Below are 24409 nucleotides of genomic sequence, written 5' to 3' on the forward strand. Positions count from 1 at the left end.
GTACTACTGCGTGCAAACTTACCTCTAACCGGAACGGGAATTGGAAGTCCCCAACGATAGGTCATCGAAGGCGTCCCGTCCTCGGTCTTTTACATGGGCAAGTACAATACCTACCTAGTACACCGCGCACTGCAGCACAGTATCCCATCTGTACCAACGGACACCCGCCAACGTGCCCGTGAGGCAACTACTATTAGAGCCTGGCTCTTACTCCAAACTCGCCTGCTCAGCTGTTCTCCCCATTTTCTCTTTTTATTTCCACCACCGCCTTTGCAATTCAGCAATCATCAACAAATCCGGCTTCCAACCAGTTTCATCAATTTTGACTGTAAGTCGGCCCTTCACGTTCAAGCAAGCGTTATTCGCCAACCCGTCGCGGATTTGGACACCGCCTCGGCTTGCGGTCCACCACTGCGTCGTGTCGGATTGTCGTCGACGAGGACCTTCCTGGGCTTTCTCTAACAGGCTCCCTCCCTCCCATCACAGATCTGATTCCCTTCATCGACCACCATCAACAACACCGCATCAGGCGGCTACCAGCAACGGACTACAGTAAGTTGGCATTATGCGGTGAATGATTTGTACCTTTTGTTTTGTTTCGATACACACCGTTGTCGTTGTCGTCGTGGGTGGTCTTGTTCCCTTCTGTTGCCGGCTCAAATGATCGTCTTCCCTTCTTGTGCCATTCAGTGCTGTTGCTTGTGGCGGGTTTAGCGCTCCCTTTACCGCCTATCGTACCCGTTCACTATAAGAGTCCATGCATCCCGCTTATCGTCCCCTTCCTCGCTCCCGACTTTTGGACTACAGGTACTTGCTGGACCTTCTTTGACTAACACATCCATCTTCAAATCATTCAGTCCGGCATCATGGCGGCACCTCCACCAAGCCCCGATACCCCCATCACCCTCAAGGTGGCATTTGACGGTGCTTCTCGCAGGTTCAAGCTTCCGCTCCGCGACCTAACTGCTAGCTCGCTGGAGACCAAGGTACGTCACTATTTGGTCACCAAAGACACACCGCGGCAGTCTTGTCATTCCCTTTTATCAAATACAGGACATATCCACTGACAGTTCGACCAGTTGCGTGCCCACCTGGAGATTCCCGCCGAAACCAACGTCGTCTTCGAGCGGTATTCCGACTCGGCTGGCACATACGTCACCCTTGATCCCGCCAACACTTCGGTCTATAAACAGTTGTTCCGCGCGGCCAAGGCGAAGCAGAAGCTTAAACTGCGTGTCAACCGTGCGATGGCAGAGACGCCTGCCCAGACCTCCACTCCCGAGGCGCCCCAGGACACCACAACAGAAGCCAAGCCCGCCTCGGTCGAAGGCGAAGCCACAGAGACAGAGGGCGATGCTTCACCGTCAAACCCTACTAGCCCCGTGTATGACGAAACCACCGAGGTCACCAAGTCAATTGAGACGGACGCTTCACCCAGCAAAACCTTCGAGTCTCTCCAGGCTCAGCGCTCCGACATTATCACACGCGTCAACAACGCCATGGACCGTATCGAGGATCTTCAGTCCCGCCTGCCCTTCGGCCGTGCCGCCAGTGTAGCGTCTATGCCTATCAGCGCCATCTCCCACACCGACACCCAGGAGTCTACCCGTTCCGGCTATGCCGTCTGCTGCAACAGCTGCGACCGGACCATTCCCTATGAGCATTACCACTGCTCCGTCTGTGACGACGGCGATTTTGATCTTTGCCCTGACTGCCACAACAACAAGGGTGTCATTTGCCACCAGTATGGTCACGTCCTGACCAAGCGCTTTATCAGCAATGGCTCCATCACTACCGTTGACACCATGCCTCGCATCGTCGACCAGGATAGACTCGCACTGTCCAAGGCTACAGGGGAACGTCTTGAGGGAGCTCATGCCGAGTATATGGCCAAGCTCCAGCAGGCTGAGTATGAGAGAGCCAAACGTCAGCAGGCTGTGTTCGAGAAGTTCAAGGCTGAGAGCTCGAGATCTTCTGCCCCTCCTCCTCCTCCTCCTCCCGCTTCCCGCTACGAGAGTGTCCCTCCCTCCGTCGAGTCTTATTCACAGGCTACTCTGCGCACCTGCAACTGCTGCATTCAAGACTTGCCCGAGGCCGAATTTGTCCATTGCCAGACATGCGACGACTTCGATCTTTGCAAGGTTTGCTTTGCCAAGAATCGCCACGGGCATCACCCCAAGCACGCCTTTTCCCCTATTGTGCCGGGGACTTGTACGGAGGCGGACGTCAAGAGCCGTCTCGCTCCGGGCCGCAACCAACTTCACCACGCTATCTGCGATGGCTGTGACAAGGACATCCGCGGCGTCCGTCACAAGTGCCTCCAATGCCCCGACTGGGACTATTGCTCAAACTGCTACGAGTCAGCTTCATATATCCATGCCAATCATCGCTTCGTCCCTATTTACGAGCCACTTGAGCCTACCCATATGTGCCCTGTCCCGCGCGCTCTTACTCACGTCGGAGTATGCTGCGATGGCCCGCTGTGCAACAACAACCGCTCTGGCTATACCTACATTGTCGGCGACCGCTACAAGTGCGCCGTTTGTGACGATGTGGACTTCTGCGCCAAGTGCGAGGCGAGCCCCGCCAACACTCACAACAAGACCCACCCCTTGATCAAGTTCAAGACCCCCGTTCGGAACGTCAATGTCACGACTACCGGCGAGCATGAAAATGGACGCAGGATGCCGGCCATGGGCGATCGGCCGCGTTCTGGCCGTCGCGTTACCACTTCGCGTGCCACGGGTACCGAGTCGTTCCCGTCCAACGTCATGACTGTGGTGGACGTAAAGCCTTCCGAGCCTGCTCCCGCTGTAAAGACCGAGGAAGCTGAGACCCCGGCTCGTGTGTATGTCGCTACATATGTGCGAGACAAGGTTGTTGATGGTACCGTTTTCGGACCTGACCATGTCTTTGAGCAAACCTGGGTCGTCCGCAATGACGGACCCACTCCCTGGCCGGCTGGATGCTTTGTCAAGTACCTTCATGGCGAGTACATGGGTCATGTAGACCCAGCTCACCCCACTGCCACCGGTGACCTCGAGTCTTGCTTGCAATCCAACGTGTGCGAGCATCCGGTGGCTCCTGGTGAATCCGTGCCCTTCACGGTTCTTCTCCGGAGCCCTTCAAGGGAAGGCAGACATCTGTCGCACTGGCGGGTGTCGACGAAGCAGGGCCTCATGATTGGCCACAAATTGTGGTGCGATATTGTGGTCAAGAAGCCTGAGATTGCTCCTGAGGAGAAGGTACAGGAGGCCCCCGCCAAGGTTAAGGATCTCGAGGAGAACATGGCCAAGCTCAACATTGAGCCTGAAACCAATGACGCTGCCCCAATTGATCACAGCCAGGTTGTCTTCCCCAAGCTCGACAAGGAGTCACCTTCTGCCAGCGTTCATCAGGAGGTTGCCCACTCTCCGGTCGAGTCTCGTCCTGAAGAGGAAGATTACGAGGAGTGTGAAGATGCTGAGTGGGACGAGGATGCGTCCGAGTCCTACATGACTGATGAGGAGTATGACATCCTTGACGCCTCGGATGAAGAGTCTGTTAGCGGCCCCAACAAGTAGTTTTGCTTTGCGAACATTGTATGTTGGGATCAGGAATTGTGACGAGAAACATGGATAACGGAGTGCTTGGACGGAATGTTTTGTTGGGTTGCTCGGGTCAATTGATGGGTGCTTTAAATTGCTAGTTTTTTTTTTGCTTTTGTCAACGTAAGCTCGTTGTTATGGAAATTTCCCCTCTCCTACTACTGTCTTCTGTTTAGTCTGTGCTTCATGTGATAAGTCCCAAAGAACAAGTGTCTAGAGAGAAATCAAGGGATTACCATAGTCGACGGCTCTGGCGTGAAGTGTACTCGGTGTCGTTGCTTTACACTACACTGCTGCGCATTGATCTCTTCTTCGGATGAAACTGGCAATTCACCACTTTATAATCTAGAGTAGACCTCACTTCTCTTGTAACTCGTTACGGCCACTCAGATTGTGCTCAATAGCTAGATTGTGTTAAAACAGATGTTCCGTCATGAAATTCTTGGTCCTTTTCGATCGCCGGCCGTAAACAACACGACCGTGCATACATATGGAGGCATGGATGTATTTTGAGTAATCTCCTTGGAGCGTCATGTTTTGCAGAGAGATGAAAGACTGTGTTAGCAAACCAGCAAGACAGAACGTAGAACACACTTGCGATCGTCACGATGTGCATATAGGTATGAGGTGAAGCGCAAATTCGATTCCTCTAGCCGTCTAAGCCCACACAACATGGAAACAAGATAGGTATATAAGACACAACCTTAAAACAAGACAACATTAAGTTACCACCGGACACACTGAACCGTGGCGACATGATTTTGAACCCATATTTTTTCTCTCTCTTCCGCCGAACCCAAGAAAAAAAAAAGCCCGGACCAGATAGACAGGACACTCGTCCTATTTTACTCAAAGGTAGTCTTCTTGCCCTGGTGAGCAACAGGCGCACCAGTAAGTCTGGCAACACTGATATCCTGAGCCATCTTGATTTGACCATTACCGCCTTCTTCCCTCTTCTTGTAAGGAACCCTCTGTGGCCTCTCACCACCGTCTTGTCCTTGCTTCTTGCCGCCCGCAGCGCCCTTGCCTCGGAACCGCTTGTCGTATCTCGTCTTGTCGTCCTCGGCCAACTCGATCTTGAGGGTGCGGCCATGTAGCTGGTTGACCCACCACTTGCGGGTCTTTATCCTCTTTTCCGTTTCCTTCTTTTCCTTTGTCTTTTCCGCGTCGGCGTTGTCACCGTCGGCTGCGGCTTCGGCTTCGGCTTTTTGGTCTTCATCCATAAAGTCCTCCAACTCGGGAATCTCCTCGCGGATCTTGACGAACCCCTTGACCGCCCACTGCGCGGCTTCGCCCTCCTCAAAGTTCACCCACCCGTACCCCTTGCACTTGCCGCTGTCCTCGAACGTGGCCACCTTGACCCACCGGATGGCGCCGCACTTGTCAAAGTGGTTGCGCAAGTCGTCCTCGGTGGTGTCGAACGAGAGGTTGCCGACAAAGATCTTGGTTGAGCCGGCGAACTTGCCGCCTACTAGCGCCTCGTCCTTCTTTCCACCAGCAGCGCCCTTGGCATCCTCATCGTCTTCCTTCTTCTTCTCCGGCCGTCCCTCGAACGACGTCGCGTCCTTGATCAACAGCTTGCGCTTGTACCACTCGGTCTCGCTGAGAGCAATGGCGGCGACCTTGGTGGCCAGCGAATCAAAGTCGACGTAGGCGAAACCGCGGTTCTCGGGCTTCTCCTTCTTGGGCTGGCCGGGCTGCGCCTTGGCCGTGGGCATGTGCACGCGCGTGATGGACTCGGGCGTGATGGAGCCGCCGCTGTTGTCGACGAGCCATTGCTTCAGTTCGCTCTTGGTGACGGTGAAGCGCAGGTTGCCGATCCAGACGCCGTGGGGGGACCGTTCCTTCTTTTCCTTCTTCTTTTTCTTGTCCTTGTCGCCGTCCTTTCCGGTGGCGGTTTCGTTATCCGAGTTGTCGTCGGAGTCATCACCCTTGTCGGAGGAGGGCTTGGTAGGGAGGGTCTTGCCCTTCTTGAGCAGACGCTTGGCTTTCTTGGAGGGAGGCTCGGGGGCGGTGACGTCGATTTCGATTTCGGTGAGCTCGGCCTTGCGCTTCTTGGAAGATTTCTTGGGTTTCTCATCGGAGGAGGCGGCGGCGGCATCGGCATCGGCGGTGGTGTCCATGGTGTCGACAGTCTCGGCGGACTCGGCAGGCTCCTCTGTGGCCTTGCGCTTCTTGGAGGATTTATCCTTCTTCTCCTTCTTTTCTTTCTTAGACTTCTTCTCGGAAACGAAATCGGCGGTGGTGTCCATGGCGTCGACGGGAGCGGAGTCCTGCGCGGAGGCGGTTTCGAGGTCTTTTGTTGCTGCCATTCTGGCTGGCTTTAGCGTATCGATCGAGATGGTGTCAATAGGCAAGGGAAGAAAAGTGTTGGAAATAGCAATAAAATCAAGGGTGTTGATTCCTCGAATTTGCAATGTCTACAGAAGGAGGACAGCCGCGCATGGACGCTGAGATTCCCCAATTGCTGGCAGCACAAGATTTTGGAAAATTTACTTTGCGATAAGCGAAGCGATAAGGAAGGGGTCACTGTTCCTCGCTCCAGTTGCGGGTCCGGAGCTTGGCTTGGTCGGGTCTCCATCGCGCAAAATGCGGGGGAGCGGGCGGGACCTACCTTTCAACCTCCACTTTCGGGTTCTCCACTCATACCCCTCTGAATCTCGTGCCAAATTTGCAAAGAGCCGCCATCTTTTCAGATCTCCCGCCGTCATTTCATGATGGGACTTGCCCTTTGCATGATTGCCCCCTTTTTAATGCGATGTCTATGGGCCCTATCTTATAGTGTCAAACGTGTCTTGCTCCGATGACAGGTCTTGAAGTGCAGCCGTACTTGGGTCGGCAAGGTAGGTACGAGACCAGCGTGCAGAATTTCGGTACTCATCAACTGGAGTATGGTACAGTACACGTACTTTTGTACATTGGTCACAAATGGATGGAATATTTCCCCGACAATGACAGCCCACAGCACCACGCAATGGGCCAAATGTAGCCACGAGCACAAGTCGATGATGCCAATATGCTGACTTGGCCCCTCTTCCACTTGATCAATGCCAGGATGTCCCTTGCCATGAATAATAGCTCACGGTGTAGAGTACCTGTAGTAGACACGTCTGCCAAACTCATCTATATTGAGCAGAGTACTTGTTGGGTTCTTGAAAGACGGTTGGACATATTACTTTGCAGGGAGTCTCTTAAGTCCACATAGCAACCCTGAGCTATACAAAGCTGGACAGTCACTTCCGATGGGAAGCAGAAGCCCCATTCAACTCCAGGTCAGTCACTCCCAATGAAAGGGTATCAGATCCTTCGGAAGTTGTTCCAGAGTGATGGCCATTAAAGTCCCGCAGAATCGAAACGGAAACGACATGAGCGTGTTGCTGACGTTGCTCGAATCAACCCCCCGAAGCTTTGATCTGGATCGAGCGAATCGTCAAGGGAGCTGATCGGGTGGGCAGGTGGGCCACGCGGCCTCAATGTCGGTCCATCATCTCGCCAAGCGCAAGGGCCAGGAACAGAGGCAGCGTTGGCAAACGCCTGTCTAAAACACCCACTGCAGGCCGAGAGGATGCGGAAAAGCCAACAATGGGTTTTCCAAGGTCCTTGGTGCTGGCCGTACCGTGGTTGGTAGCGCTGTACACTGCATACCGTTGACGGCCTGTCGCGGTCGCTTCAACAAAGTCTCATCGTTTTGCGTTTGATGACCGGAAAAGTGGAGGTAATTGGTACCCGAAACCATCTTTTTGGGGCCTCACGTGCCGAGAACCACCGATAGGGCTTGGCGAGATCTGGCGGCCTTGAAAAGAAGAAAAAAAAAAGACCGACAAAAGGTCCTCAAAGACTCCACCGGTCCACGTCGTACGTGTACACTACTTTTTTCCTCGGAAATGTCCTCAGAAGGACACAATTCATTGGCAGCTAGTCTGAACAGACTCTGGAGCTTCTCTCTTACCACATACATACTACTGACGCCTCATTGCTTGGGCTTGCAGGCCGGCTTGTCTTGACCGCTTGAGATCTTTCAAATGGTTCGTCGTCTCGGAGTTTGATGCATGCATGCACTTAAACATTCTGGTAGGGGTCTACGAAGTAGTGTACCAACCACAATCGGTTGTGTCAGGGGACTAGTACTTGATACGGTTAGTGTAGCCAAAGGCCAAACAGCTAATAGCCTCTCCCGGTTAGCCACCATGTTTGGCCACATGGACTCCCTCGACAAAACCGGCCCTGGGCCAGCTGTGGTGAGTGGACCGGTCCATGAAAACCGACATCCACTCTTTTTGTTTTGCCCGTCGCCGCCCTTGCTATGTACTTAGGTAAATGTTCCTTGCAAATGCAAAGGGTCGCTGCTTGCTGGTGGTGCTGGTGCTGGTGCTGCTCCTCCTCCCTTCCGATACACACCACTGGTTGACAGTCCCGACATCACCAATCGGCGTAAAAGCTGCTCAGACCTTGAAGAGGCCCAGCCAACCGTTGTTCCCGCTGGCAGACACTGGCCTCCGCAGGACACCACCTGGACACCACACACATCACACGTTGACTGGTCACTCATCACCACTGCTTGCCAGGACCGGGACGCCAGTGAGAACCAGGGAATGAGCCACTGGGAGGCTCAAGCGAAGGTCAAGCGGATGCGCTCTTGTTGTTGGCCTTGGTTGGTTGCTTTTGGCTTCTCCGCTGGCTGCATTGAGAGGGAGCACCTTTTCCCTCTGCGCATTCCTCCTCCACTCACAGTCCTTCATTCGTCGCAATCCCGTCGCAAATCCGTGCAACGTTCAGTTGTGGTGCAGAGAGAAAAAGGAAAAGGCTCCTCACTTTCGGTCGCTTCTTCAGAGCCAAGAACGTCCAAGTGAAAAAAAAAAAAAAACTCCACCAGCCATTGGCATCGCACTGTGAACTCACTGGAAAAGCAGTCCAAGTACTTACTAGTCTGACTGCGCGGGCCCTGCCTGCCACTCGCAAGAGTTCGCTCCATTCAGTTCTTCTCACTCGCCATCCTGCGCTTCCCTTGACCTGCTTCCACCCTTCCTTTCATTTCTACTAGTCTTTCTTCTCTTCCTTGACTCGCATTTCTGCGTTGCGACTCGCAACACTTGCAACTCAAAAAATTAAAATAAAAGCGAGCGGTCTGACGCCGGCTGCTCCCTCTCACTTTTTTTCCGCCTCAGATCGCCTGGCTTCTTCCACCGCCGTCGACCCGTCATCCATCCACATCGTCGTCGTTCTCCTATTTGCGTCGGCAGCGCCACGCAACGCTATACCGCCAAAACGAGCATTGTTCTCAATCCCACAATGAACGTGCTCCTATCGCCGCAGCCGCCCTTCTTCCCTCACCAACACGAACCCTCTCGCCGCTCGCCGCCTAGAATAAGTAGGTTGTTGCTGCCGATCATTGTATCCCAGCGTGCATCCAGCACTGCTGGTACAAAATCTAAAGTTCACTGCAGGCTTACTAACATCTTTTTGCCAGTGTCGCAACACACCATGGCGTCCAGGAAAAGAAAAGCAGACGACGATGACAACGAAATGTCGATATCGCCGACCGGCTCGCCCGCAATCAACTCGCGGCAGCTCTCGAGGCCATCCAAGAAGGTCAGGGCTGGAATCGAACTTGCAGGACGTCCGCTGCCTCTTCCTCGCCTACTCGAAACTCTGGACAAGTCACAGTTGCGAGCTGTCCTCCAGACGATTTGCGAGCGTCATCCGGGCATTGGACATGAGGTGATGGTGTCTGCACCGCGACCGTCAGTCAACGGAGCCCTCGAGGTTTTGGGCGAATATCAGGACAAGCTACGGGCCGCCATTCCGTTCGGCAACTCGAGTTCCGAATACACCTACTTCCGAGTCAAGCAGCCGCTCATGGCGTTGGTGGATGCTCTCGGCGACTTCACCCCCCAGTTCCTGCCGCCGGTTGAGCAACAGGCGACCGTGTCGTTGGAGTACCTGAACCATGCAACAAAGATCGTTCACGACCTACCCGATTTCGACAGCCAGCAGTATCGCCACCACAAGGACGGAGCGTACGACGAGATATCCAGAGCTTGGGCGTTGGTGATCACGGAAGCGGCCAAGCGCGGAGGAGGCTTCCACCTGCACAACGGAAAGTGGGATCAGGTCCTGGCTAAGCACAACCAGCAGTCTGGAGGAAAGCTAGAGCAGGCCATGAACGCAATGGTCAACGAGGTTGGATGGGTCGGCGCGAACTCGAATGCCCATGGGCAGGGTTCTTCTTCGGACCCCAACTCGATACTCAACCAGCTCATCAACGGCACATATGGCGCACCTGTCCAAGTTGGTCCCTTCTAGAACAGGCGACGGCATGAACATGCAAGTGCGCCATGACTTTGGAATTTATACGGATACTCATGGGACTGGGAGGATAAGCAAAGCGGACATTCAGGTCGATTGCATCATGGTTTCTTTTGTCGTTCACTTTTTCAACATTCAGGGCATTGTTTGGGGCGAATGGGGAAGGATGACATAGACAGGCGTGGGTTACTTGCGGGGATCATTGTTTTCAAGGCGTTGGCGTGTTGGCTTCCTGAATGCTGTTGTTTCTTGCCTTCATTGTTGTCTTTCTGGCCACATCTCACTGGCACAAGATACCTCTTTCCTACCGGCTGTCTCTCGTTCTAGGGGAACGACTTGTTCGTCACTTGCATGTACGCAATCTTTAGCATATTCTTTCCGAGGTCGGAAGTGGAGCATGTGTGTAACCAACCATCACTACCATATTCATTCCACCATAGCCACGCAATTGGTAAAACGAAGTCTCGGATAACACAGTGTGCCTGGCGGGTGATTTGGTGTAGATACCCGTACACCCGCAACATGTCCCGGGTTCATTGGGTGTATCCCGAGGTGAATTTAGCGGTTTGTTGGGATCAATCAAACTCGACTTGCATCTTCATTGATTCTGTGATCCAAGCAAGCCGTTTCCAACAATGAAGTTGGAAGTGTCCGGATAATGACCGGAGTCCAAACGCGAAATCCAGATGATCATATCTGCCCTTGAAGCACCATCTTGTTCACAGAGACCAAAGCAACACTACTGCCTCTCGCAATGAAGTCCCTTGCATATTTGCTCCTACACGGACAGTGGCGGCTCCCTTTAGAACCACGTACAACGAGTTGAGATATGGAATGGCCATCATGGAATGAATTACACTACACTAGATATGGAGGCATGACTAAGCTCGACGGATCGTGAATGGACAACTGAAGTGGAGTTCCCTCCGACTGTGTGACGGGATGACAACCTAGAGAAAGGCCTAAAAGTTGGTGAGGTCACCACCTAGAGGCTAGAGCCCCACCGGTCAGGGGCGGGTGTTAGGCAGACGCCACCAGCGCCCCACGTGATAACGCACTCCGAGCGCGCCTGCCCAATCTACACAGCGCGTCTTGTCGTTCTTGCCTTGATCCATCACTGCATGCTTCGCGACGTTTGCTTTAGGAAAGTCACAAATATTTTTTTTGAAAAAAGAAAAAAAAACTCTCCCCTTCAAGACGTTAATCCCATTCCTTCCTGCTGGGATACCACTGCGAACGACTCGCAAACCACCAGCCTTGAGGCTGCTCTGCTAGACAAGATGCCTGCGTATGTTTACCTCTGCTATCGACGACGTGTGTCAACCGCGTCTCCCGCGGCCTTCCAGTAACCGAGACCCTCATTAACACTTCAACAGAGTCGGCGACCAACACAAACTCATCGCCAACCCGTTCGAGGAGCCACAACGGCGAATCAGCGAATACACAGCCCAAGAGATCGCCACACTACAGAGCCGTCTCGAGAAACAACTAGGACCCGAGTACCTGTCGAGCCGCGCCGGCCCATCAGGCCAAAAAGTCCACTACATCTCGTCAGAAAAATGCATCCAACTTGCGAACGAGGTCTTCGGCTTCAACGGCTGGTCCTCCAGCATCCAGAATATTCAGGTTGATTTTGTCGATGAGCATCCTCAAACGCTGAAAATCAACATGGGCATTTCGGTTATTATGCGAGTCACTCTACGCGACGGAACGTATCACGAGGATCTTGGCTACGGCCATATCGAGAACTGTAAGGGCAAGGCGGCTGCTTTTGAGAAGGCCAAGAAGGAAGCCACGACGGATGCATTGAAGCGCGCGCTGCGCCAATTTGGCAACGTGCTGGGCAACTGTATCTACGACAAGCAATACTTGGCCAAGGTCACCAAGATGAAGGTCGAGCCGACCAAGTTCGCGGAGGACAACCTACATCGGCACTCAGATTTCGTCAAGAAGGAGCCGGTTGAGGCAGATATCATGAAGGTTGACTCAGTTGGGGCTGGCGCCCGTCCACCAGCCTTGGGAAACGAGGAGTCTTTTGAGGATTTGCTCGGAGGTAAGGCCACTTGTGCACTATTTTTGGGTGGGCTCGGCTGATGATGACTAGAACTCGATGAGGCCGATTTCAACATGGCCGATGAGGGCCATCCAGATGAAGTCGTGCTACCACAAGCCGTGCACAATAGCTTGAACGACAAGCCTGTACATCAGCAACTGACCAATCTCAACCCACAAGCACAACAATCACGACCTCTGTCGCGGTCAGGGTCAACAGGCAGCCTGAATACCCGGCAGCAACCACAGAATTCCCACCAATTCACGGCGAGGGCCCAAAGTCGGCCTCCACAACAGCAGCTTAACAGCAACCAAAGTCGTCCTATGGGTCAACCGGTCAACAATTCCAGCAACGCAAACACTCCCAACAACCCCCAGAACTACACAACACCACAGAAGCCTGCTCCTGCCGCTCCTGCTCCCCAAGCAGGTGCAGCTGTAGCTCCCGCACCAGAAACCGTTGGCTTCTTCTCCGCTAAAGCTGTGACCCAACTTCCGGAGGAGGCATTGGCTAGTGGCCAAGTCGCGCCGAAACCAGGTCTAGCATTCAACCCTCACGCCGAAAGTCCGTCCATCCGCAAGACGCCTGGCATCGATCACACCAAGTCTAAACCATTAGCCAGAAACGGTCAGCACGTCCCTCCAGCCAAGACAACCGAGACAGAAGCTGAACCAAGCACATCGCTTTCAAGACCTGCGGGAGCTCATGCGGCATCACGACCAGTCACGATGAACGAGGCACGATCAGCATCGGGAAGCTTCTCCCGAGCCGGGCCCCCGATGGGTGGTAATGCCGGAAACATGGGCAAGCCCAACGTCGTCAACCCCCAACTTGATCATACAAGGCGGATTGGCGCGCCAGGCATGAGCGGTTTCTCCAGCAGTCCCAGTACCAACAGGGGCCAGTACCGGCCGTTGACAATGAAGAGGCCTGCTCCTGTTGTGGGAGGGGGTGCAGGTCAGACCAAGGATGGTAATGGCGATAGTGCGACGACGACAACGATAGCGGCGAATACAACAGCAGGGTCGGCGACGGGAGGTAATGCAGCTCCTTCTGCTGGTAATGGTGGGAGAGTACCGTTGACTGACATGTCGGCTAATGCGTCGAATGCTACCGCAGCGGGGGCCGCTACTAGTGGGCCGGAGGTTAAGAGGCAGAGGCTGGCTTAAATTGAAGGAAAGGATGGTATTGGCAGGCAAGAGGTCTATGGATACAGTCTCTACTTCGGATGAGCAGCTCGTTGGTATGGTTGTGTAAGGCGTTCATGGCGTTTTTTGGGGTGGGCGAACATCACTCGCAGAATTCATGGATGGCTCGTCTTCTCTCTCACGGATCTTCGGGGAACAAAAGTAGCGGGGTTTACAAGAGGCACTACCATCCGCGGAAGGATATATTTTCTGAGGCGACCCTCTGTGAGAGGATCAATACCTTGTAGCATCTTGGGAATGTAAGATAACCAAGACTCAGACTCGTAATAACTTCGAAGGCGCATCTTTTCATGAGACAGTTTAGACTACATGGTTTATATATCCATTACCATAACGTGCAATAATGTCGGTGCCTCAACATGTGACATTCATGATCATTAGCAACCACCAATGTAGAAGGAACTTCAACCTGCCCTGACCTCTTCAACCAACCCTTAGAACGAGATGTGCTGCTTTCCCCGTGCCTACTCTTCAAAGAAGGAAAATCTTATCATGAAGCCTGTTCCATCTCACCAGGCAATTACTGATACTGATACTACTGATATCGGTAGTGTAATTCATTAACCAACCGGGCAGTTGCGCACCGAGGTACGAGGTACATGTACCAAACTTCCCGCTCCTTCCCTCCGAGGAACTCATGGGGCTCCTATATGGGTCGCAGGTGTAGTGGTCTTATTATCCGCTGCCCTGTAGCTTATAACTCGGGAGCACATGGGTTCACTCCTTACTTCGAGCAGGTAACAATCCTTTTCCGTCCTTTCCCTCCGCTCTACCTCTCCACCCCGCCCTCATCTTTATTTTTTCTGGACTGGGTACTGGGTCGACCTGGTAAATGGTTGATACCGATTTCCTTTTGTGGCAATACTACTTACTCATCCAGTATCCTTCCCAATATGGCCTTTTATTGCCGCCTTACTAGAGCAGACATGGTACTTCACTCAGTACTATTTGTGGAAGGCTCTACCAACATGAAAAAGATCGGGCAAAATTCCTCGTACAGATCTTACGGAAGGTTGATTACTCTTGTTCTTTTTTGTCGATCCGGATTCGGACTTCACGAACTAAGTTTTGAGGAGAAAACTGTTGTTGGTGAACAGGTAGTACCTCAGTACACTCAGTCACCTTTTCCGAACATGTGATAGGAAGGGAGCAATGGTTGATCAAGGCTCGAACCTTTTCCTCCCGGATACATCGATCAAGGAAGCAATGCAGCAATGATAAAGCCAAAGTCCAATTTCGAGTTCAAATCAAAACCATGAGTACACTATACCTAGCTAGTGGAAGGCAAAAGGTTTCTCAGAATCAAATTTTGAATTTCATGCCCTTTACCGCACTGGTTTATATAATCCTCTTTTATCTAGTAGAACAGGTAATGTAGGCTCACAATCCGTCTTTTCAACCAACAAATTGAGGTAAAACTGCTCTGCCCGTTGGTATATCGAAATGTCAAATCATGTCTGCCTGCCTGCCTGCCTGCCTGCCTCCTTCCTACCTCCTCCTGAACGCCATCCTTCATGAAAAACCAAGAGAGAGAAATCCCAACCGCCAAATGGTACATACAAATTGAAGAAAGCAAAAAAGAAAATGCAAAAAAGTATGTGTGCAGTGTAACTAGGTAGTGAAGCTTTTATATGAGCGTATCCTTAGATACGACCATCAAGCACCGTCTTGGCAATCAAAGGCCAACCGAGGAGGGTACCAGCGACGAGGGGGTAGCTATTTATTTATTTCCAGTCGGTCAGTTTCATTTTCATTTTCATTTTCATTTTCATCATCCTCGGAAGAATCACTTGAGAGTAGGAGGTACTTAGAGGTAGAGTTGGAAGAGAAGAACTTACACAGCAGCTTGACCAGCGAGCTTCTTAAAGGAAGCACCCCAGTCGGCACCAGCAGCGCCCGTCTCAGTGGGGATGCGCTCGTAAGGGGTGTGCAACTCCATGCGGCGAGCCCATTGGCGCATGGTTTGCATGACGGAGAACTGGCGAGTGCCTTGGACGGCAGCGTTGCGAGAAGTGGCCTGAGTGGCAGCGCGGAAGGCGGAGCGGGCGAGGATGGGAGAGACCATTTTGATTGATTATGACTTGGTGGTTGTTGTTGCGGTGGTGTGTTTGTGTGATGTTACTCGAAAGGTTTGGAGTGTGAGAGTTGTGTGTTCGTGGTGCGATACCGACGTGGTGATTGGTCGAGGAGAGGAGTGTAAGTAAGTTGAGTGGATGTTGTTTTGGTGGTAGTGGTGAAGAAGAAGATATGAGATCTAAGATCTAGGATCTATTGCTTATTTGATATCGATGCTGATGCTGATGCTTGATGCTGATGATAGAAGAAACAAAAAGGGTATCACAACCGTCGTCGGACACGATCATCTTATAATAACCAAACTTTCCATCATTCCTCTTGCTTACTTTCCGTCTAATTCCTTCAGCAACACCAAAAAGATTTTCCCGCATCGCGATCTTTCCCGAACTTCCCAACTTCCCAACTTCCGGCAAAAAGACCCAAAGAGACGGGTCCAGTAACAGTTCCCAGCTAGACGGCACCAAAGGGAATTGGGCCTTGCCTTGCGTGCAAGTCATCATCTCACCACCAAAAAAACCGCCTCATGATGGGCAGATCCGCCATCCAGAATCTCACCACCATCCTCCGGCTTCTGTTCGTCCCACACGTCTAACCCTCTTTACCCTTCATTCGCAATCAGTCCAGATGGGAGAAGCGAACGACCCAAATCATACCACCAGACATTCTAAAACACCAGATGCCAAGCATCCCGTCCCCCCTGTTCTCCTCTCCTCAGCTACACTACATACTCAGCTACTCAGCCCTATGGGTAATTGGGATAAGCCAATCAGATGAGGTGTAATTGCCCCCCTCTCCCCGGATTCTTCCCATGTGACTGGCAGACTGCTGAAGGAAAGGATCCATCCAGGCTTTCAGGCCTTTTTGCAGCGAGAAAATAGATGGGGGAGTGTGAAGGAGTGTGAACGATACAGCAAGGGAAATGGCACGATTTGGGGCTGAGTCTCGGCTGGTCGTGGTGTGATCGGGGGAGTCCGACTTGCCTTCGTCGAGCTGTGATTGGGTGATTTATCAAAAAGAGAGTGGGGCGCAGCTGAAAGATGGCGTTGTCTGGATGTTTTGGATGGGAACAATGCCAAGCGAGTGGGCAGCAGGGGTAGTGATTGGTGCGGTTGGGTTATGAAGGAATGGTTCTGGAATGGAAGTGCCTGGCTTGCCTGGATTCAGTTGTGTGTTGCTGATCCGACGCGACGCTGTTTTCTGTTCCTGGGTTTGGGTTTGGGTTGAACTTGGGGAAAAGGCGGAACTGTTTTTTCAGCTGACCAGCGCTGACAGGCGGGAATTCTCCATACTGACAGGAATAACTTGTCTCCCGGCGTCTGGATGTTTGTTTGTTTTTCCCGGATGGCGCCGGGCGGGCGGTCCCTACCTAGTACCTAGTACCTAACCATGGGAATGGGAAATGACGAAAACCTAACCCAGATTGTCTCCAGGGGACGGTTGCGAGTTTTCCCGAAATAAGTACGACGGATTGCAAAATTGGCGGATACATACACTTTCCGCGCTTGATGCCGTTTGGCATCTGACAGCGGGCACAAGCTGCCATCTTCCGGCCCGGGCCTGGCTGGGATCCGAGTCGCGATGCCATGTACGTACCAAGAAACTTTGATCCGAGTTCAAATTCCAGCACTTGAACTTGCACAACTTGTGAGACTTAGACCGCCGGAAAACTACGGAATGAAGCCATCGTGAAATTTCTCGGTTCTTCCCGGATCGAGCGGAGCCCCGCAACGCGGCAATGGACAGACCACATCCGGTCCCCGAAGCGGAGCCCGTCCAATACCCGCCGAGCCGCCATGTCGTCGGGGGGGCTCCACACGTCAGCCGATCGCGAACCCGTTAAGTGCGGGACACGGATGCACCCGGAAGACAAACGCAGATGGAGCCGCGTAAGGATACGGCGTGGCTTTTGCGCCTTGAAACTTGAACGAGTCTGGAGGCGGGAGTTAGTTATCCCTTCTTTTGAAATGGTGGGCGGCCCCGGGGGGGCTTGCCAGAAACAGAGAAACATAATATCGGTAGAATTCTCGTACGATCATCAGCATCTCGTGACCATTTAATACCAAGAGACCTCGCGGGAAGCTTCGGGATGAGGGATGAGGGGTATCACAAGATTTTCTTCTGTTTTTTTGTTCGTTTTCTCCAGTGTCTAAGCCGGCTCACTGCCCAATCCCGCTTTTGCCAGCCTCTCCTCCACCTCTTTACCACCTGGTTACCCTATCACGGGTTTCACAGGCAACCCCATCCCATCCCATCTCATCTCATCCAATTCTATGGGCATCTAAGCCCTAGTAACCGTAGTCCCATCCGCAGGCTCCAACAGCTCCCAACGGCAGACAATGTTGTTGGACTTGAACTCCTCAATGATCTTCTGGGCAATCGTCTCAAAGTTTTCCGTCGCCAGCGCCAAGATGGTCGGGCCGGCACCGGACAGGCACACGCCCAAAAGACCGGGCTGCGTGGCGGGCGTCATGGACTCGACAATCTTGGTCAGACCGGGAATGAGGACCTGGCGGTACGGCTGGTGCAGCTTGTCCTGCATAGCCAGGTTGATGAGCTCCGGGTCAGGAGGGGATTGGCCGAGGGCGACGGGGAGGAGGGCTATCCTTTGGAGGTTGAAGGTCTAGTTGAAAAAAAAAAGTCAGTGGCTTGATTGGTTGATAGTGAGATAAAAGAAGAAGGAAAGACGTACAACATCCGCACGGGGATACTCGGCGGGAAGAACCTCGCGGGCCTTGGCGGTGGGGACCTCGAACTCGGGAATGATGGCCACGGCCTTGATTTCGGGAGCCCAGGGGAACTTGATGTGGTGGCCGATGCCGTGGGGAGGCGAAGGGGGCTTGACGCCCGTGTCAACACCGCCGGCGGGGGCGGGGAGGACCTCACTGAGGGGAATCTCAGTGCGGGCAGTCTCCTCGGGGGTGAGGGGCTTGAGGTAGGTGCCAACAAAGCCACCGAAGAGGGCGGCGCCGACGTTGTCGGGGTGGCGCTCTGCAATTTTTGTCAGTGTTTGTTGCTCAAGGTGAGTGAGAGTATAAGTGACTCACCAATCATGAGGCAGTAGTCAAAGAGACGCTCGGGAGTGAGGTCGTGCAGACCGCCGACCTCCTTGCCGAGCTGGACACCGGCAACGACAGCGGCGCCGGAAGAACCCAGACCTCTTCCGAGGGGGATGGGGTTCTTGATGTGCACATGAGTCTCGACGGGGAAGCTGCGCTGGTCGTTGCAGCGGAGGACGTAAAGCGCAACACGGGTGATAAGGTTGACCTCGGGATCCAGGCTGATATCCTCCTCGCCCTGGCCCTCGTAGGTGATGCGGCAGTTCAGCGGCTTGTCCGAAGTCGTCTTGGAGCGGTCGATGGTGACATGGAGCTCCAGGTACATGGACAAGGCCAGGCCGATGACGTCGAAGCCGGGGCCAATGTTGGCGCTCGAGCAAGGCGTCTTGATGACGAACTTTTCGATCTGCTGGGAAGACGCCATTGTGTCTGGAGTGAAAGTGGTTTACTACTAGGGGTTGAACCCAGTGGTGATAGTTTCACAGAAAGAAACCAACGGGAGATGGATGAACAGAAGTAAACAATCGGCTTGCCTATGCCAAGAAACACAAATGCTCTCTTTTGTGAGAATGCGTCACCTTCACTGAAATTTTGTTGAATTTCAATTGATTTCCCTTTCTGGAGGTCGGAGGGTGCCCCGATTACGGAGCGGAGCCCGACGGGCAGTGGACAATGACTCTACAGTGGGTGTCCACTTGGCGTTATGGAGCGCTGGGTGCTCCACCTTTTAGGGTTCGATCCACTAGTTTAAACCCCTGACTTGTTTGCTTCTTTTCGTTTCAAGTCAACACAGTCATCAAGGTTCTTCTTCGCTCGAGTCAACATCAATGTTACCATAGTAACGGGGACTCGTACATACATCATTCAACAAGCATTTCGATTGACTACACTAGGTGGGACTATGTGTTTTGACAGCCACTTGTCCTTCGATGAACTTGCTTTGCCTGCGCCAAGATAGAGTGTTCCTGGCGGTATTGAAAGACCTTTAAGGAAAACACAACGCTTGTAATAATATATTTCATATTACGAGTTCATCAATACCAGTGCGATAAGGATTGCTTGCCGTTCTAGCAGTTCACGTTCTAGTCCCAACAGTAAGCTTCGGCGTACAACTTGAAAGGTCCCTCAATGTCCTTTGATCTGACCATTCCTCGAGGTAAATAACATAACCATTTTTCTTACATTACGGTGTTCCTTGAGGCCAACAGTTTCATAGCTTTACAACCAGGCAGAAGACTCCATACTTCGCCCGAATAGAAAGAATCAAGCATGATCTATCAAGGTTGCTTGACACTTACAAGGCTGAAGAACCCTTTTCGGCCGTTGCTGTAGCTACGGTGCCAAGAAGGCCATGTAAACATCAGCAACCGAGCTTTCCGGATGATTGTTTGCACATGGATTTGTTTCTGGTCTTTTAGTCTTTATTTCCTGCTTCCTTCTAAATTTCACAGATCGTGCTGCTACCCAGTACTGGTGGTACGGGTACAGGCCCTCCACAATCTTCTTTAAGGGGAATTTCTTTCATCCCTTTTCAAACACTCGTATCCTGCATCAGCAAGAGTATCGAAAGAGAAATTTTGAACGCGTCTATGTAGCCACCTAGCAGTAAATTATTCTGAATAACCAACACCTTTTCTATGGAGTAATGGCTCACACTCCTGTTTCTCGGTGATCCACGAAGCTGTGCCCTCTGTCAACGTGGCGGTCCTGCCGAAACATTCGACAACGTCCTCCTCAGCCCGGCACCAGTAGCTCTCCTTTTAGGGTTTGGAGTAGTAACAGCCTTATCAGCTGTTTCAGCTGTTTCAGACTCGCCACCGTGGGTAGCGCTTCCCGTAGACACGCTTGAAAACGTCCTCTTCAACCGACCGCCGGTTCTCCTCCCCCTCGTAGTTGTGGCTGTTGCTGTCGCTGTTGTTATAGTCGTAGTGGCAGTACTAGTAGTTTCCTTTCCCTTTCCACTCCCAGTTACACGCTTCATATCCCGTAGTTTCTTGAGCATATCCACCCAAGCTGGATTATCCAACACTTTGTCTGGTAACGTCTCCTCAAGAGTCTCCGGTGGTCCTTCAGCCACTCGCTGTCTGTGCATACTTTGAGCAGCTCTGCCAAAGTTGGCTTTGCGTTTCCCGCGGGCTTGAATCTCCTTCTGCTTGGCTTCAAACCATTCTTGCGAGTGTCGTTGTGGCCAGTGTATCCGGGGATCGATGTGAGCGTAAAGTGGCTCGTCTGGGACCGGTGTTGGTGATTTCTTTGGCGGCGGACTGGCCTGTTTGCGTGGGCTGAGCTGAGGTGTCGATTTGGCTATGGGCTGGGGTATCAGTTTAGGTTTGGGCTGAGCTTGCGAGACCGACTCAAGGATGGGTTCCGGCTCTATGTCTGGAGGAACCGGCTCTCGGGCTGGCACCTCTTGTGGCGACTTTTGACTCTGCTGTAAATCTGTCCTCTTCGCCTGTGGCTCCTGCTGTGGCGGCTCTGGAACTGGTGCCGGTTCCGGTGGAGGGCCTGATTCTACTTGCGGCTCCGGCTCAAGCTGTTCTTCGGAATCAGACTCAGAATCTGATATTATGATGGGCTCATGTAAATTGGTCACTATGGGCCGCGGCCTGGGCTGAGGTTGTCGGGGTTTCTGTGGAGGCAGTGGTCTGTGTTGCCCAACTGTTTGATTTGGATTACTTTGAACCGTCGATCCCTGTGGTAGAACTTGACTGCGAAGATCTGGGAGGGGCTCTGTGGTATTTGATTGAGTTACTTCGGCCCCATTCGCGCTAAGATGAGCGGACATAGACCCTCGTATCAGCCCTGCTGGAGGGTTATAGCCCGCGAGGTCAAATGCACTTCTGGCATAATGTACCATAAGTCTATCAGCCATAGACATGTAATTACTGCTCTGACCGGTTGGCATTATAACTTGTACGTTTGAAATGCCTCCAGATGAGATCTGCTGATGAGTGGCAGGAGGAAGATTGTTCTGCGGCCCTGGATCCTGAGCGGGGATCGGACCTTTCATAGGTTGTAGGGGAGCATGCACAGCCGAGCCACTGCAGGCCGCATCTTGCATCTCTTCCGAAAATCTCAGCTGTCGTGCAAGTTCTGCTATCCGGCTCGGTGGGAGCCGTGGGTTTGACGATTGTGTAGAACCATTTTGGCGCTCAGCCGGTGGTTGCTTTTCAGCCGCCAGACAAGGGGCGTCGATTGCCATGTTGGCGGGATTCGTAGACCCTTGGACTTTGGTCTCTGATTGAGGCTTGTCGCCAGTCTCAGAACCGTTAATATGACTACTGTCAACACCGGTGGAAGAAGGCGATAAACTCGAGCTCTTGTTAGGTGGCCCACCGTTCGAATCTGACAAGGAACTGATGTGTGTGGTCAAACGTGGGAAGATAGAATCTGCTGAGGTAGAAGAGAGGGTCTTAGGCTTGAGTGAAGAGGACCCAGTTGAGGCCAAGGTTGACTTTTTCGCTAAGGAGGTAGAATCTTTATGCGTGCTGGGTCCAGGTTTAGGAGTCCGTCGGTTCAGGTATGGGTCTTTGCCGGCAGTTTTGCGTCTAACAATGTTTCCCGGCAGAAGTTTGGACCTCGTGGTAGGAAAGGGCGAGGAACGGTTCTTCACCGGACCTGTCTCCAAGGAATTGGGTTTGCAGCCCTGCGCGCTTTGTCTAGCAACATCGGCAACTTCAGCCTCGCTGTTTGTCTGGGCTGGTTTTCCGGCGCCACCTTGACCATCAACCGAATGTAAAGTGATGGATGACTGAGACAATGAGGATGGATGTCCTGATGATTTCAATGAAGTAGCAGCTGCGTCGGGTTTCTGGGAGGCAGAAGTGATCAGGTCATCGGGTAGTGGCACTGGAAAAGACTTGAGATGCTGGGCACAGAAGATATTGACCGAAGGTGCCTCGCATTGCGGAATAGAGCAGGGGATGAGACGGGCAGGCTGAGTGTTGTCGGTTGAGGAAGAGGAGACAGAGTAGCCCATCGCTGAGGAGGGCCTTCTGGGGAGACCGACGGTGGAGGTGGTGGAGAGACGGAGTGAGGTGGTTGACGAGGCTGAACGTAGAGAGAATGACGACCTGGCATGGTAATGATGGCGTCGAGCTGCCTCTTGGCTATCCACTACACAGCGATGACATGTCCAGTCACTGTATCATGGTAGTGGATGGTCAGTATACCAAAGAATGAAGACAATCGAAGAAAATAGCGCGGTGGACAGTTAGTCTGTTCCTTGGACATTGACGGGTCGACTGTCGACATTTGTAACTGAGTGCATGCTGAGGTTGTCTTGGAAGCTAAACTGCGAACTTGTTGAAGGTGAGAGACGACTTGGAATGGCTATGGTGATTGTTGTCTGTTGTGCAAACCCGCCGCCACAGGCAGAGAGGAAAGAGCAAAACAGAAGCTGAAGTGTGGAAGAGGCAGATGGAGGCTTTGATTGGCTACGAGTGGGCCCGCCCCAACTTTACCATTTTCTCCTTTCTGTCAAGAAGTACAGACCAGTATCTGATGTGTTGGTAGTCACCTCTGTTCTGAAATTTTGGTGGCTAGTTCCATGTTGACTGCAGTGACGACGAAGAGGTGTTTGCGAGTTCAGAGAAGGAGGGAGTTTGAAGTTGTGCGTGAGTGAGGGACGACGGGCATGATATGAAGTACAGAAAAGAGATTGAGAGTAGGAGAGAAAATAAAAACCTACGTTGACCGGGTGGGGTGTGGAATATGGCATGCGGAATGATAACTTCTATCACAACTGATGCATCGGAATAATGGTCTTGTAATACTGGCTTCCTTTTTGCAGTATCTGCAACGAGACGGCATCGATCAGGTCGTGCCTAGGAAAGTCCGAGGCGCCAGCTGTGGTCGCCCTGGGCTGTATCAATGTATGAGTAGTTATAACGTATGGTCTATACTAGACGCCTGCAAGGAGATATTCAGAGTAAGCAGGATGTATAAGCCGTCCTATGACAGTCCAAAGACTTTGGTTAGCAGGCCAATCCCAGCGTGTGAAGCACGAAAACAAAAGTCTCGGTGGGCCAAGAACACCATATAAGGGGTGGTTTTGGTATAGTCCTTGTGATAGGACAACCAAGGCAACTTGCGTCTCAGGTCTTTTCAGTTTTTCCAAAGAGTCCTCATCCAGACCAAGCCACAACGGTTTCATGATTCTGAGGCATCGAGGATGAGAAGACCACGATCGAGATCGAGTACTCTTCCCTCATGTCTTTCCTGTCCCCCACTGCCTTTGGCCCGGCTTCATAGAGCACTTGAAAGCCAAGCTCCTGGAAAGTGGAAGTAGCCTCTGTCAACAGAGACTCAGAGAGCTCCGGACAGGCAGCTATCAGATGTATCCAACCGCCAAGCATGTCGTGCTGCCGATAGTCTCAGGACAGCACGAGGAGTGGGCAAAAGAATTGGCAGCGGACGCGCACTCACAAAGAGCGAGTGAGGCGCGAGAATCCCCACCGTACCAGCAGAACCATGACCCCAGAAGAGCTATCGGCCGTCGGACCTTTTACCAAATGCTCATCATAAACGCTGCCATGTGGAGTGAGAGGGTGAATTGGAGTTAGGCAAGCTTACCTGATGTGAGATACACGGGAATGCTCTCGCTATACCAGTGAAGCAGTCAATGGCAGAGTACACAATAACACCAGAGCTTCCTTGGGGACTCAGCCCAGTCTCAACCTTGCGTCTCTCCCGCTTGAGTAACCAAACCCCGCCTGCCGGGTCCCGGGGTGCCATCCAGCGCTTCTGGAGAAGCTTGCTTGCCTAGGCCATGTGAGGAAGCAGCATCGATGTTGTTGACCATCGGCCAGAGACCCGGCGATCGCAGAGGCAAGGCTGAAGACGTGTGGTGTGTCAAGGAAGCTTGCTGGTCATGAATGGGCACTTGATGTAATGATAAAAACAATTTAAAAAGAAGCGTAGGACGTTGTCAGTGAGTGGAGGAAAGATGACGACGGCGGGGATGGAAAGACAATGTGGGTGTGGAGTGCCGCCCAAAAGTTACAGTAAATTCTAGTGGAGCCCAACAACTTCCCATAAAATTCCCCGGCGTCTCCTTCCCGAACCGCCAACCAACGTCACGGCAACGGGCAACACCCGCCGCTAAAGAGTGAATCGTGCACG

At 52.5% G+C, this 24409-nt stretch overlaps 8 protein-coding genes across 9 annotated transcripts; 3 read left to right on the plus strand and 5 right to left on the minus strand.

The window, feature by feature from the left end:
* The first annotated feature begins 134 nt into the window (after positions 1 to 134).
* On the plus strand, positions 135 to 4016 carry NCU04272. 2 transcript variants are annotated; one of them, XM_011396345.1, is made up of 4 exons: positions 265 to 328; positions 487 to 552; positions 858 to 986; positions 1080 to 4016. In XM_011396345.1, exons 3-4 carry the CDS (start codon positions 867 to 869, stop codon positions 3561 to 3563), a joined length of 2604 nt encoding a protein of 867 aa, XP_011394647.1. In that variant the 5' UTR covers positions 265 to 328; positions 487 to 552; positions 858 to 866; the 3' UTR covers positions 3564 to 4016. The 2 variants fall into 2 exon arrangements, with proteins under 2 accessions (XP_011394648.1, XP_011394647.1); XM_011396346.1 differs by having other exon boundaries at positions 135 to 328; positions 487 to 986.
* A 198-nt stretch (positions 4017 to 4214) lies between these two features.
* Positions 4215 to 6083, minus strand: NCU04273 (RNA-binding protein). The gene has a single exon (XM_955970.2). The coding sequence runs from the start codon at positions 5897 to 5899 to the stop codon at positions 4433 to 4435; it is 1467 nt and encodes a 488-aa protein (XP_961063.1). The 5' UTR covers positions 5900 to 6083; the 3' UTR covers positions 4215 to 4432.
* Positions 6084 to 8263: 2180 nt separating this feature from the next.
* On the plus strand, positions 8264 to 10542 carry NCU04274 (nuclear envelope protein Cut8). Its single transcript, XM_955971.3, has 2 exons — positions 8264 to 8955; positions 9055 to 10542. Exons 1-2 carry the CDS (start codon positions 8877 to 8879, stop codon positions 9888 to 9890), a joined length of 915 nt encoding a protein of 304 aa, XP_961064.1. The 5' UTR covers positions 8264 to 8876; the 3' UTR covers positions 9891 to 10542.
* Positions 10543 to 10975: 433 nt separating this feature from the next.
* Positions 10976 to 13496, plus strand: mus-11 (mutagen sensitive-11). Its single transcript, XM_955972.2, has 3 exons — positions 10976 to 11181; positions 11270 to 11946; positions 11998 to 13496. The coding sequence occupies exons 1-3, from the start codon at positions 11015 to 11017 to the stop codon at positions 13113 to 13115; spliced, it is 1962 nt and encodes a 653-aa protein (XP_961065.2). The 5' UTR covers positions 10976 to 11014; the 3' UTR covers positions 13116 to 13496.
* A 770-nt stretch (positions 13497 to 14266) lies between these two features.
* On the minus strand, positions 14267 to 15698 carry NCU04276 (hypothetical protein). The gene is made up of 2 exons (XM_955973.3): positions 14993 to 15698; positions 14267 to 14870 (listed from the first exon to the last, which is right to left on the minus strand). The coding sequence occupies exons 1-2, from the start codon at positions 15217 to 15219 to the stop codon at positions 14798 to 14800; spliced, it is 300 nt and encodes a 99-aa protein (XP_961066.1). The 5' UTR covers positions 15220 to 15698; the 3' UTR covers positions 14267 to 14797.
* Positions 15699 to 16669: 971 nt separating this feature from the next.
* thr-4 (threonine-4) lies at positions 16670 to 18936 on the minus strand. Its single transcript, XM_955974.3, has 3 exons — positions 18275 to 18936; positions 17920 to 18218; positions 16670 to 17850 (listed from the first exon to the last, which is right to left on the minus strand). Exons 1-3 carry the CDS (start codon positions 18708 to 18710, stop codon positions 17509 to 17511), a joined length of 1077 nt encoding a protein of 358 aa, XP_961067.1. The 5' UTR covers positions 18711 to 18936; the 3' UTR covers positions 16670 to 17508.
* An 853-nt stretch (positions 18937 to 19789) lies between these two features.
* Positions 19790 to 22265, minus strand: NCU04278 (hypothetical protein; the record flags this gene model as incomplete). Its single annotated transcript, XM_955975.2, has 1 exon — positions 19790 to 22265. One exon carries the CDS (start codon positions 22263 to 22265, stop codon positions 19980 to 19982), a length of 2286 nt encoding a protein of 761 aa, XP_961068.1. The 3' UTR covers positions 19790 to 19979.
* Positions 22266 to 22393: 128 nt separating this feature from the next.
* Positions 22394 to 24212, minus strand: NCU17031 (hypothetical protein). Its single transcript, XM_011396548.1, has 3 exons — positions 23861 to 24212; positions 22977 to 23239; positions 22394 to 22428 (listed from the first exon to the last, which is right to left on the minus strand). The coding sequence occupies exons 1-2, from the start codon at positions 24020 to 24022 to the stop codon at positions 23171 to 23173; spliced, it is 231 nt and encodes a 76-aa protein (XP_011394850.1). The 5' UTR covers positions 24023 to 24212; the 3' UTR covers positions 22394 to 22428; positions 22977 to 23170.
* Between the last annotated feature and the right edge of the window lie 197 nt (positions 24213 to 24409).

The sequence above is a fragment of the Neurospora crassa genome, linkage group V (assembly GCF_000182925.2).
Source record: "Neurospora crassa OR74A linkage group V, whole genome shotgun sequence".
Classification (NCBI taxonomy): domain Eukaryota; kingdom Fungi; phylum Ascomycota; class Sordariomycetes; order Sordariales; family Sordariaceae; genus Neurospora; species Neurospora crassa.